The sequence below is a fragment of the Talpa europaea genome (genome assembly GCF_964194135.1).
Source record: "Talpa europaea genome assembly, chromosome: 4".
NCBI classification, from domain to species: domain Eukaryota; kingdom Metazoa; phylum Chordata; class Mammalia; order Eulipotyphla; family Talpidae; genus Talpa; species Talpa europaea.
In genome coordinates this window covers 145,664,665-145,677,364 of record NC_140070.1, presented here as the reverse complement: position 1 = coordinate 145,677,364, position 12,700 = coordinate 145,664,665, and the positions used below count along the sequence as shown (strand labels likewise).

At 66.9% G+C, this 12,700-nt stretch overlaps 1 protein-coding gene across 1 annotated transcript; it reads left to right on the top strand.

The window, feature by feature from the left end:
- Nucleotides 1-9,440: 9,440 nt before the first annotated feature.
- ZBTB21 (zinc finger and BTB domain containing 21) lies at nt 9,441-12,617 on the top strand (the record flags this gene model as incomplete). The annotated part of the gene is made up of 1 exon (XM_084232227.1): nt 9,441-12,617. The coding sequence occupies one exon, from the start codon at nt 9,441-9,443 to the stop codon at nt 12,615-12,617; it is 3,177 nt and encodes a 1,058-aa protein (XP_084088353.1).
- Nucleotides 12,618-12,700: the final 83 nt, after the last annotated feature.

The following is a 12,700-nucleotide window of genomic DNA, read 5'->3' as shown; positions in this document are numbered from 1 at the left end:
TCTGCACCAAACTCGGGAGAGACCCTCTGCCAGGGCCAGGACGAGGGCCACACTTCACCAGGAGCCACTGAGCACTGAGTGGGGGCCGGGGCGACACTTGAAAAGCCATGGGGCTGCCAGCAGGCTGTACCAGACAGGGGCGTCCCCAGAGGTGCCGTCCGACCCTGTGTGGCCAGAGCAGTGGGTTGTGGGGAGCGGACAACCCCCATCACGCTTAGGTTCATCAGAGCAAGAACAGACTGGGCCCGGGCCGGCACCCTGGAGGCAGGCACAGCGGGAGGCCGGAGGGGACACTGAAGAGGCGGCCTGACACGCCCTCGGTGAACGCAGGAACCGAGTCTACGATACCCGGGGGTTTCTGGCTTGGGCCGCGGGTGGACAGAGGGCAGCTCCGTTCACTCACAGGACAGAGACAGGAAGAACAGGTCCAAGGGAGGGGACGGCCCATCTGCGGGGAAGCTGGGCCCTGGGGTGCAGGCTGTGGGTCACCCCCCGGCGACGGATCAAAAGCTGGGCAGAGCAGTGACGGAAACTGGGTGGAAGCTCGCGCACACGCACAGTGCTGGACCCGCTCGGGACACAGGGTCGGGCGCGCCACCAAGCCGAGTCCCACTGCGGGCCAGGCCCGTGCGGGCATGACGAGGAGCTCTGCAGGCCAACCCAAGAGCCGCTGCACAGATCCACAGCAGGCCCTGGGGGAGACAGAGGCGGAGCACCAGGCCCCGCACCAGGCCAAGGAGGGGCCGCAGGGCCAGGAGGCGCAGCAACGCCCCCAAGCACATCCCCCCAAGCACATCGGAGCGGGGACATTATCCCCAGAGCCTCCCGGCCAGTCAAAACTGAAGCTCAAACTGAAGCTCGGAGGCCTGACACCTGCGGCTTTTCTAAAGGGCCCTTTGCAGAGGGAGGGTGATGACAGGGGACAGCCGGCGGATGGGGGAGCAGGGAAGCTGCTGGGGGGCATGAAGGCCGCAAACAGCAGGGCCGGTGACCAGCTGGGACCGGGATGAAGCACTAGGCAGGGGGAGGGCCCGCAGGGGCGGAGTTCCCAGCCCGGCAGCGGAGGCCCCACCGGCTGCGGGTCGGACGCTCTGGCCGAATGGAACGAGGGGGGCATGTCAGAACCTGGGGGCCCAAAGTGCGCGGTGCCAAAGGAGCAGGCGGAGAACCGGCGGTCACATGGGAGGACAACACCCGGGGAGGAGGCGTCACCCGATGAGGACCAGCAAAGCGGCCGATGCTGCGAGGCGGAGTGGACAGGTCACCCGCCTCAGAGCGGCCCCGGGGCGCATGTGGTCGGGGCGCCTGGGAAACAGCCGGGCGGGTGCAGAGCGCCTGAGGCTTGGCCGCCGCTGCGGGCCCCGGGGACGACCCCAGAACAGGACCCCGGCTTCCAGGTCCGCTCTGGCCGCCCGCTGGGCGCTGGCGCTCTCCCCTGTGGACCGGGTGCCGGGGGCTCGCGCAGCCTGGACACAGGCCTCCCTCGCCCAGACTCAGGGCGCCGCAGCACCCCCTGCTAAACACAGACCCGCCGGGCGGACGCTTTCGAGGCGCTGCTGGCCCGGCCCGCGGGGCCTGAGCCCGGAGCGGCCGGTGGGAGCAGGACCCTCCCCGCAGGCCGGGGCTCGGCGGGCACCGGGGCGCGCCGGGGCGAGCAAGGGCCCCCCTCGCAGCTCTGAAGAATCAGAACCGCGGCCGCGCAGACGCCCCAAGAGCCCAGCTCGGCCCCTCGGCCCCTCGCCCGCTCTCGGGCTGCCCGCGGGCGCCCCCGCCCCCCGCCCCCCCGCCGGCCCGGCAGGGCGTCTCTCCCGAGCCGCCCGCGGGCGCTGCTCCCCGGGCTCCGGGCGGACAGGCGGGGGGCGCCCCCCAAGACTGCGGCCGGGAGCGGCTCGGCGGGCGCGCCCGTGACCTCGCGCCCGAGCCCCGCCCGCGAGAGCGCGGGGTGCCGGCCGGGGCGCGGGGTGCCGGCCGACTTGCGGGGCCGAGCGGCGCCCGGGGCGCCCCGGGACCCCGCGCGGCGCCGCCTCCGGACACGGGTCCCCGGGCGCGGCCGTCACGCGGGGGGCGGGGGCGGGGGCGGGGGCGGGGCCCGGGGCGCGGGCGGGCGGGCGGGGCGGGGCGGGGCGCGGGGGGGCGCCGGATGCGGGGCGGCCTCCGCGCGCCCCAGGCCCGCCCCGCCCCGCCCCCGCCCGCCCCCCGCGGCCCGCGCCCAATCACAGCGGCGCGCACGTGACGAGCGCGGCCGGCGATGACCTCATCCCTGGTGTGGGATGACGTCAAATTCAAGATGGATGGAATCACAGCGGCGGCGGCGGCTGCGGCGCGCGCGAGCCGAGTGTGAGCGGAACGAGGCCGCGCCCGCCGCGGGCGAAGGCCGGTGAGTAACCGCCGCGCCCCGCGCCCCGGGAGAGCCGCGCGGCCCGGCGGGCGGCCGCGGCCTCCCCGCAAATCGCGGCCTTTCCTGACGTAACTCTGAGGTGATTTCTCCCTCTTTTTTCTCCGGCAGCGGCTGCGGGCTCCGGGCGCGTCTGCGCGTGCGCGGGCCGCGGCGCCCAGCGAGCATGCCCGGGCGCCCACGTCGCCGCGTGTGCCCCGCACTGCGCATGCCCCGTGCCCGCACTTGGCCTCGCCCTCGCCACTGCGCATGCCCGGCGCCCTCACCGGCGTCCCTCGCCCGGCCGGGGTGCCCCTGGGGGTGCGGACGCGCCGGACGTGGCGCGCCCCTGCGCCCAGCGGTTGGGACGCCGGTCGCCCCCGCACGCGAGGCCGCGCCCCGGGCTGGCGCGGGGGCCGGCGGCTGGCGGCGTCGCGGGGGGCGGCCGCGGACCCCGCACCTGCCGCGGCCTGCTCCCCGCCTCCACCTGGCGCCTGGCGGGACCGGCCCGCGGCCCCGGCGGGCGACGCTGCCCCCCACGGCCCCGCCGTGTCCCAGCGCACTCGTGGCCCCGGACCCCCGGCGGGCCGCGCCCCTCTGCGCCCGGCCGCGGGCACAGCCCCCTCCGCTGGCCGCCGCTGGATGGGGCTCGGGACCCGCAGCCCGGCGCTGGGCGGGGGGCTGCGCGCCCCGCTGCTGGAGGCCCCGGAGCCTTCCTGGACCCCCTTAGCCCCAGACCCGCGTCGGGGCCAATTCAACGACCCTCTGCCAAAGCTCGAGCCCTGGCCCGCAGGGGCCCCCCTGGCTGCCAGCCCTCACCCCGGTTGCGATGCGCGCTGGTGCTGGGGTGTCGGCTCTCTGGAGACGGGGCCCCGCGGGATTGCCTAGCAGTGGCACGAGGGGAGCGCGCCCAGGGCCCAGGTGCAGGGCGAGCACTGCCTTCCCAGCTGCAGCGTAGCCCAGTGAGTGCTCCCTCGGCCCGACCCTGAGTCATCCCCGCCTTGTGCAGGCGGACGGGAAAGTGGGTTAATCCCTTCTAGACTGCCGCCGCCGACAGTGATTTTCTTGACCTTTTTTGCTCTGCTGCCTGGAGTGTCCCTCAGCCACGTCCCCGACTGTCATTGCATGTGCATTTAAGCACCCCTAAAGATTGATGGGAGAAGAAAGTAGAAATTTGGGGCCTTGGCTTTCTTCAGAGATAAGTAGGTTTGCGCTTAATTCGTTCTTTTGACATGAACACGGACACGCTTTGTTCTGTGGGAAGAAGCATGGAAAGGATGTAACGCCAACCCTGGCCCGTGTGTCCGGGACTGGGGGCTCACGCTGCCCGTTTGCTCACCTAGAAGGGCAGACTTATAGCGCTGCTTAAGACTGTTCTGAGGCCTCTCTGTGGCTGGGGAGGAGGCGTGGGGTGGGGGGGGGGCTGTCTTCCCTCAGGGCCTTCCCTCTGCGCCTGTGTCCTGACCCCTCTGGTGAGGACACCAGTCTTGTTAGATGAGGTCCCCACCCTGAACACCTTGTGCAACCTACTGTCGCCTTAAAGACCTTACCTGCAGCGTGCTTCTGTTCCAAGGGGCTGGGCTTAGCCATGGGGGCAAGCTGTGCGGCCTGCCAGCAGCGGCAGCAGCTTGAGCTGAGCTCTGATTTGTGTTCAGTGGGTGCTGTGCTTGGAGGGCCTGGGAGGGGTCTAGGACATTCCAACTTGGGGATGGAAGAAAGGAGGCGTGTGTCTCAGGACAGTGTCTGAAGCAGGAAGCCAACGCCAGGGGAAAACAAAGGGTGAGGCCATCTGAGAGGCGTTGGAACCAAATTTGCAGAGCCTTGGGCTCCATGCTTTTAAAATACTGCGTTTTAGCCTCATGGCACGCCACTGTTCAATTATTTTGTTTTTAAACAGAGTCCAGGCTGGCTGTCCTCAGTCAGGTCTTGGGTCTCAGCTGTCACGTCGCGTCAGCTACAACGCCGCATCAAGGCTTTTGCTGACCGGCCTCTCCAAAGCCCCGATCACTGCGGCCAGCCCAGCACCCTGGGGTGCCACGACAGCACTGAGCACCGTCTGGAACAGTTGTTTTGCTTCCTTGTTCGTCATCTCATCGACCTCATGAGACAGTGGGGGCCTTGTCTAGTGCACCCCCTATTTCAGGTACATCTAGCCGTGTCTTCTTATGCACAGTAGTGTGTAAGTCAAATGAGTTGACAGTAATGGTAGCAAGTGGGTGTCGGCCCTCGGTGCAGGTGAGCGATGCTGGCCGCCAGCCTGGCCAGATGGTGCTGTGCAGGCGGGTCTGCGGGATGTCGCCTCCAGGGAGCATGCTCGCCGGGGCCCTTAGCACATCTCCCGAGTGATGGGCTTGAACAGAAAGGACACGGTTGCTCTTGAGGTGAAGGCAGCGTTGAAGGACTAGGCCAGGAAGGACAGATGCTGAGGGAGCGCCAGGCCCGCCTTTGCCATGTCTGCATGGACCACCGCCCAGGGAAGGGCGCTGTCGCCTGTGCTTGAGCATGGCCGAGGCAGGGGCGCAGCTGTCTTCAGTGGGACGAGGGTAGTTCTTCCAGAGGCAGATGAAGGGGCTGCACCAGACCCAGGGCCCACCCCCTCGCTGCGAGCAGGTGCAGGCCTCCGTGTGGCCCGGTGGAGGAGTCACTGGCTGGATGTGGCCCCGAGGAGATGCCGGCGTCGGGGCCGGCCAGGAGCCAGTGCTTCTCGGGCATGAGCAGCAGCAGGCTGGCTTGGAAGGTCGAGCAGCTGGGATCATTTCCGGGTGTCTGCATTGTCCCCACGTGAGCGAGCGATGGCGAGAGTGACTTCTGTCACCACCCAAGAGTCAGCCCAAGCCGAGGGCGCCAGCGCTGAATCCGAGCCAGGGGTCGGATGAGCGGCATGTGGGCTGTGGTCCCGGAGTCCAGGGCAGGTGCTGCGTCCTCCGATGCCCGTCCTCTCCCTCTGGGCGCCTGAGGGTGGCGTGCCCGCCCGCGCGCGCGTGGGCTCGTTTTGGCGTCAGCTGGAGCTCCACACCTGCCGAGGTCCCGGCTCCAGAACGCGAAAGCTGCTGGGGCCTCCCCGTCTCTCTCTCCGGCCCGCTCCCCTCCAGGCGCCTGCGGCCGAGGCTGAGCTCTGCGACTGCTGGCCCCACCCCAGACTGTGCTGCGGTCCAAGGCTGCGCCGCCCTTCATCGCTCGCCCTCCTGCCTCCCTGCAGCCGAGTCGCATCATCTCTTCTCCCCTCCTACTCCTGGGCACTTGGGAGGATGTGACATCATTTTCTAGAGTCAGTCATGCAGGGTTGGGTAGCCGTGGCAGGGACCTGGAGCTTCCGGATGGGGCGGGCCTTCTGGCACCTTTGGAGGAGCGCCTCTGAACAGGCCCCTGGGGGTGACTGTCCGGGGAGCGACGAGCCCCCGCCCGCCTCCCTGGGTCCCCAGCTGACCCCCACGGCTCCCCACCCCCGCCCTGGCTGGAGCTCTGCTCCTGAGCTCGAGGATCCCCAGGCCACATCCTCCAGCCGGCCTGGTCCTCCAGCAGGCCTCGTTCACCGTGGGGCCCCCCCTGGGGCCGTGTGCTGCTGAGAACAGGGAGCCAGCCGCTGCCCAGCACTAGCCCCCTGTGCCCGCCTGCCACAGGTGCTGCCTCTCCCGGGAGCTTTCAGACTCTTGGACACGCCGCGCCTTCCTCTCAAAGCCCCGCGTGGGGCGCGTTAGCCACGCTTTAGTAGCTGGGAAACTGGCACGCCAGGCCAAAGGGCTTTGGGGTCATAGCCCTGACGAGAAAGCCAGCCTGTGGACAGACAGAATGGGAAGTCGCTCCTGGGGAGACACATTGTCTCCTGACCGGTGACCACGCTGCCTCTCTTGTTTTGAGACCCTGGGGCACAGCATAAGTGGGAGCAGGCCGAGCTCTTGGAGATCCTAGGCCCTGCTCCCCATCGGCCTGGCTTTCCAGGAGGTTCCTGTGGCCTTTCTGCCCATCGTCAGCCCACCTTTTCCTCCCCGTGCCGCCCACTTTTAAGAGTGCAAGGGCACCCTCCCCACCCGGCTGAGGGGTAGCAGGCACCGCGCTGTCATGCGGCAGCAGAGGTGAGCGGGGCTGTGTTTGTGAATGTGGGTGTGCAGCCTGGGCTGCTGCCAGGCATGGGTGCCAGGTCCCCAGCAGCGTTTCAGGCCCCTGTGCCCTCTCACCTCCATGAGGCCGGGCACACTGCAGCTGGCCGCCCGCCCCTGCTCGCACCGGCTCATCGCACCTCTCCCCTGGAAGGCCTCTCCTGACCTCCCTCCCACCTGACCCGCCGCTGCCACCTGTTCCGCCGCCTGCCCAGGGCTGCTGGGCAGAGGCCCTGTTCCCACGCAGGACCGCAGCTGTCAGCTTGGTGTCCTCTGTGTCCAGACCGCACCAGCTCCTGTGTCCCTGAGAGAATCAGAAGACACTGCTGGAGGCCCCGCGTGGTGCTGGTGGGTGAGAGCGGGGCCTCCAGGCCCAGCTCCACTGCCTCCTACCTGTGCAGCCTGAGCACCGAGCCCTCTGCCCCGGGCCTGAGCTGTGAACCAGGACCGTGCTGCCACCTGCCCCAGGGCTGCCATTCACGCCCAGTTAGCCCGTGACAGATGCTTTTGCTGCTGAGGGTCCTTGGAGATGCCTAATGCCTGCCTTCTGCTCCTCTGCAGTTGATCCTTTAGAAATGCTGGTGGCCGCCTCCCCGCCACTGCCCACCCTGTCCGGGCACCCTCGTCTCTCTCCTGCATCACAGGCCTGACTCCTCTCTGGGCCACGCCGCATCACGGGTCCCTACCATCTGCCTGCAGTGGAGTCCCAGCGGGCCGGACTCCAGCCTGTCCCACTGGGCCGGGCATAAGACACCCAGCCAAGCTGACTGAGGTGCCACCCTGCCTCGCTTGGTCCCTTCTCCAGCGAAGCCAGCGTGACACTGCAGAACAGCACTCAGGGCACTGCTCAGAACCCCCCAGGGCCTCCCCGTCTCATGCGGAAAGCGAGGTTCTCCCTGCAGCCGTCCCAGCCCAGCCAGCACCCCAGTTGCTTCCCCAATGTCTCCTTCCTCAGCTTCCCCAACTTTCCGCTCCTACCCTGCCCTTGCCTGGGTGCTCCTCTGCTTTGAACCCCTCACTCCGTGATCCCTGTGGCTCACCCCGGCCTCCTTCAGCGCCTTCTCGGGTGCCATTTTGTGGTATGAAAGAACGGATGCCCGTGGCGTTCCTGGGGCGGCGTGGGTGAGTGGCAGCCACGAGGATCTTCCCACTGAATTCTTGCGACCGGCAGCTACTGCCCTGACTCAGCTGGGGAGCACTCCCCGGTGGGCCTGGCCATGCACGCGCGTGTGTGCACGACTGATGCCCACGTTCACCAGATCCTCTTCCTTAAAGCCCAGCCACGTCTGACGTGTTTCTGCTCGGTGCTCGTCATTTTGTTTTTTATTACTAGTTTAAAGCCTCTAAATCGATGTTAAGAAGCTTTTTTGAGAAATACTTGTGCACGGCTTTGATTCCGCACCTGGTGCTCTTCCACGGAAAACTCACTTTCTCCGAAATCGTCGACCCGGAGAGTGCTCGGCGCGCACTTGCTGGGTGGGGGGGCCTTCCGCACGCTCACTCCTCCGCGGCGAGGGCGTCTTTGCACTGACACGTGGACTCGCAAGTCAAGGCAGCGCTGCTGACGGCGCTGACGAGGAGCAGGGGCGATGCCATGCGGTCGAGGGGAAGAGTCCTAACGGGCCACGCTGGTGGGAGTGGGCTCGGCCTCGGGCGGGCAGCCGGGCAGTGAGTGTGACCGGCCCGGGGCAGCTTCCTGCAGGCCTGGGGTGTGTCGCAGACACCGGCATGGTCGGGCTGAGCAGCCTGGAGGGGTGCGGCCCGTGGGCTTGGTGGGGCCCCCCACACCCCTGTGGTGCCAAGACTTGCTCTCTGGAGGTGACATCACACTTAGCCTTAGTTACTTTGAGAGCATTTTAATGTGAAACAAATTAGTGCTGCGTAAACCAAAGCAAAGCAGTAGCAGCGGGTGTAGCGGAAGCCCTGGGAAGAGGCAGGACGAGGAGGCCGGCGTGGCCTGCGTGGCTTTCTCTGCCGTGGCGGCCAGACTGGGGGTGTGGATCTGGACTCTTTTCTTCGGTGCTGAATGCACTGACCGCTGGTCCTGTGCTTCCGGAGCCTGGGCCGGCCACTGAGTGCTGGCCACGTGCCGGGCACCCGCTCGTCCCAGCACAGCACCCGGGGAGCACCCCTCAGCCGTTGCCCCCAGGGATGCGGGCTTCAGGGGCGCTGAGGCCCAGCGAGGCGGGGCCCCACAGCCCCAGGCTCACGTGGGCAGAACCTGCCAGCCTCGGGGCCTCGTCACCTGCAGAGGTAGAGAGACTCGCAGTGAGGTCGCCTGGCCTCGCCTCCGTGGAGTCGGCAGTAAGGGGCTTGGCTGCGTGTCGGGGCTCCCTGCGTGGCTGCTGAAATGTGTTTTGGTGAGAAAGGGGGTTGTGGACAGCAGCTGCTTCCCAGAGAGAACAGACCGTTTTGTTCGCGGGCTTGGCCGGCTGGCCCTCGTGAGCACCGTGGGGCGCTGGGGTTGCTGGGCGCTAAGTGCTTCCTGTGCTCGCAGGCGTGGGACCCGCCCTCGGCGCGCGTGGTGTTCACGTGTTCCCAGCCGAGAAACCGATCCCCCTCCCCCTCCCCCGAGTGATAGACTTCAGGGTTCGGACTTCGTCCTGCTCTCCAGATAAGTGAGGAAAAGACCCGAGCACCCGTGGACGAGGACCCCAAGGAAGGCACCCTTATTTAGAAAGAGCACTGCTCCCCGCATGCCGCCCCTCCACAGCGCGGCTGGCCTTGGCACAGCCGCTGCTCGCTCGCTCCAGAAGCACGTTGGCTCTGATGACCGGCGACCTGCCCAGGCCGGGCCTTGTTGCTTTTTATCTTCCGTGTTACTGAAATAACACATTCACCCCCCACTTTGCCTGCCCCCCAGCAGCTAAGTAGGTGGCGCCTGTGAGGAGATGGGTCCGACCCCAGCCTTGGAGAGCCGCCAGCTACTCATGACCGTGCTCCCTTGTGTCTTCCAGGGACGCCAGGCCATGGAGGGGCTGCTGCACTACATCAACCCCGCACACGCCATCTCTCTCCTCAGCGCCCTCAACGAGGAGCGCCTCAAAGGGCAGCTGTGCGACGTGCTTCTGATCGTCGGAGACCAGAAGTTCCGAGCCCACAAGAACGTCTTGGCCGCCAGCAGCGAATACTTCCAGAGTCTGTTCACCAACAAGGAGAACGAGGCGCAGACGGTGTTCCAGCTTGACTTTTGTGAGCCAGATGCTTTCGACAACGTCCTGAACTACATTTACTCCTCATCCCTGTTTGTGGAGAAGGGCAGCCTCGCGGCGGTGCAGGAGCTGGGCTACAGCCTCGGCATCTCCTTCCTGACGAACATCGTCTCGAAGACGCCCCAAGCGCCCTTCCCGACATGTCCCAGCAGGAGAAGAGCGTTCCTGGAGGACGACGACAGCAGCGCTCAGCAGAGGAGCGTCATCGTGTGTCAAGGCAGGAACGACACGCAGGGCAAAGCCCTCAGTCAGCTCCGGCCGGATCCCAGCCCGCCCCCCCGGCCCCCGGCCAGCAAGCTCGGCCCCAGCAGGACCCCCGCGCCCCTGCCGGCCGAGCCACCGCTCGGGGCGCCGCTGCCTGACAAGAGCTGGCCGAAAGAGAGCCCCGGGGGCTTGGCGAAGCCCCTGGAGCAGGCCAGTTCCCTGGACGAGCCTAGCCGGGGCGGCTTGGTGAAAAGGAACGCAGTCGTGCCGGCAAAGCCTCCGCAGGAAAGAGAGGCCGTGGACGACACGTCGGGGGCCGGGGGGCCGCTTCCCAAAGGAAAAGCGATCGAGCTGGCGCTGAAGAGGCCACGGCCGCCGGTGCTGGCTCTCCGGAGCGCGTCGGAGACCCCCTATCTACTGAAGGAGACGGGCAAGGGCGGCGGCGCCGGCGAGGACAGGAACCTGCTCTACTACTCCAAGCTGGGCCTGGTGGTCCCTTCCGGCGGGTCTGGCCCTGGCAGCCAGAGCATCGACAGAAGCGGCCCGCTTGTTAAGAGTCTCCTCAGGCGGTCGCTGTCCATGGACAGCCAGGTTCCCATCTACTCCCCCTCCATAGACCTGAGCTCTCCCCCGGCGGCGTCCTCGGTGGCAGCACGCGACGGGCCCGGGCGCGGGCTCTGTGCTTTCTCTCAAAAGCCGGCCTCACAAGACGGTGGCGGCAAACTGGCCCCGGACACCCGGCCCCCGGACGCCCAGCCCCACCGCCTCCGCTCCTTCAGTGCCTCTCAGTCCACAGAGAGGGAGGCCACCCCCTCAGTGGCCGAGGTCCGGGTCAAGATGGAGCCCCGCAGCCCCCTGTCGGACCCCGCCGACATCATCCGGGTCACTGTGGGGGATGCGGCCTCGGCAGCGGTCACCAGAGACCTTTCTCTGAAGGCGGAGGACGACCAGAAAGACGTGAGCAGGCTCCCGGCCAAGCGGAGGTTCCAGGCGGACCGGAGGCTGCCGGCCAAGAGGCCGAAGGTGGACGGGCTCGCGTCCCCGGCGTCTGAAGACCACTTCCAGGAGGGCCCGAGCCCCCCTCTCCTGGACGCAGATTTTCCAGATTCTGATTTGAATAAAGATGAATTTGGTGAGTTGGAGGGAGCGAGACCAAACAAAAAATTTAAATGCAAACATTGCCTTAAGATCTTTAGATCAACAGCAGGCCTTCACCGGCACGTTAACATGTACCACAACCCCGAAAAGCCCTACGCCTGTGACATCTGTCACAAGCGCTTTCACACCAACTTCAAAGTGTGGACACACTGTCAGACCCAGCACGGCATAGTGAAGAACCCGTCACCAGCCTGTAGTTCACATGCCGTCTTGGATGAGAAATTCCAGAGAAAGCTGATTGACATAGTGAGAGAGCGAGAGATTAAGAAGGCCCTGATCCTTAAGCTGCGGCGCAGCAAGCCGGGCTTCCAGGGGCCGGGCAGCTCGCCCGCTCAAGTCATCAAGAGGAGCTTGCGGTCGCGAGCCAAAGGCGCGTACATTTGTACGTACTGCGGAAAAGCCTATCGCTTTCTCTCTCAGTTCAAACAGCACATAAAAATGCACCCGGGAGAAAAGCCCGCCGCAGCAAGTAGAGAGGCTAAGCCGAAAGAGCAGGCTCCTCTGGAGAGCCCGCTGGGCAGCAAGGAGGTTTACCCGTGCCGCCTCTGTAATGCTAAGCTCTCTTCTCTCCTAGAGCAAGGAAGCCACGAGCGCTTGTGCAGAAGCGCCGCCGTTTGCCCCTACTGCAGCCTTAGGTTTCTCTCGCCCGAGCTCAAGCGCGAGCACGAGACGCAGTGCGAGCACAGGAAGCTGACCTGCCTGGAGTGCATGCGCACCTTCAAGTCGTCCTTCAGCATCTGGCGGCACCAGGTGGAGGTGCACAACCAGAACACCATGGCGCCCGCCGACAGCGCCTCTCTGCCCGCGCAGGACCACAACGGGGACGTGGCCGCATCCTCCCGGCCCCCCGCCCCGCCCGAGCTCCCGAAGGCCAACCACGTGGCGGCCGCCAAGGAGGACCACGCCTTCAGCGACTCTTCGGAGCCCATGAACTTCGACTCGGAAGATTCCTCTTGTCTGCCCGAAGACCTCAGCCTTTCCAAGCAGCTCAAGGTCCAGGTCAAGGAGGAGCCCGCGGAGGAGGCGGAGGAGGAGGCGCCCGAGGCCAGCGCCGCCCCCAGGGAGGCCGCCGGGCCGCGCCGGGAGCCCGGCCTGTGGCCCTGTGAGAAGTGCGGCAAGACCTTCCCGGCGCACAAGCAGCTGGAGCGGCACCAGGAGCTGCTGTGCTCCGTGAAGCCCTTCATCTGCCACGTCTGCAACAAGGCCTTCCGCACCAACTTCCGCCTCTGGAGCCACTTCCAGTCGCACATGGCGCAGGCCGCCGACGACGCGGGCCCCAAGGACTCCGAGGGCGGCCCGGCGCCCGCCTGCTCCCCCTCGCCGCCCCCGCTGCCCCCGCCGCCCCCGCTGCCCAAGATCCAGCCCCTGGAGCCCGACAGCCCCACGGGCCCCGCCGAGCACCCGCCGGCCGCCCCCGAGCAGCTCTTTGTGCCCCAGGAGTCAGACACGCTTTTCTACCACGCCCCGCCCCTGTCCGCCATCACCTTCAAGAGACAGTTCATGTGCAAGCTCTGCCACCGGACCTTCAAGACCGCCTTCAGCCTCTGGAGCCACGAGCAGACCCACAGCTAGGGCCCACCCGGCCGCGGGGCCCCTCCAGAGCCCCCTCCCCGCGGCGCCCCTGCTGCGAGCAACGGGGTGTTTTTGAAAAGAGA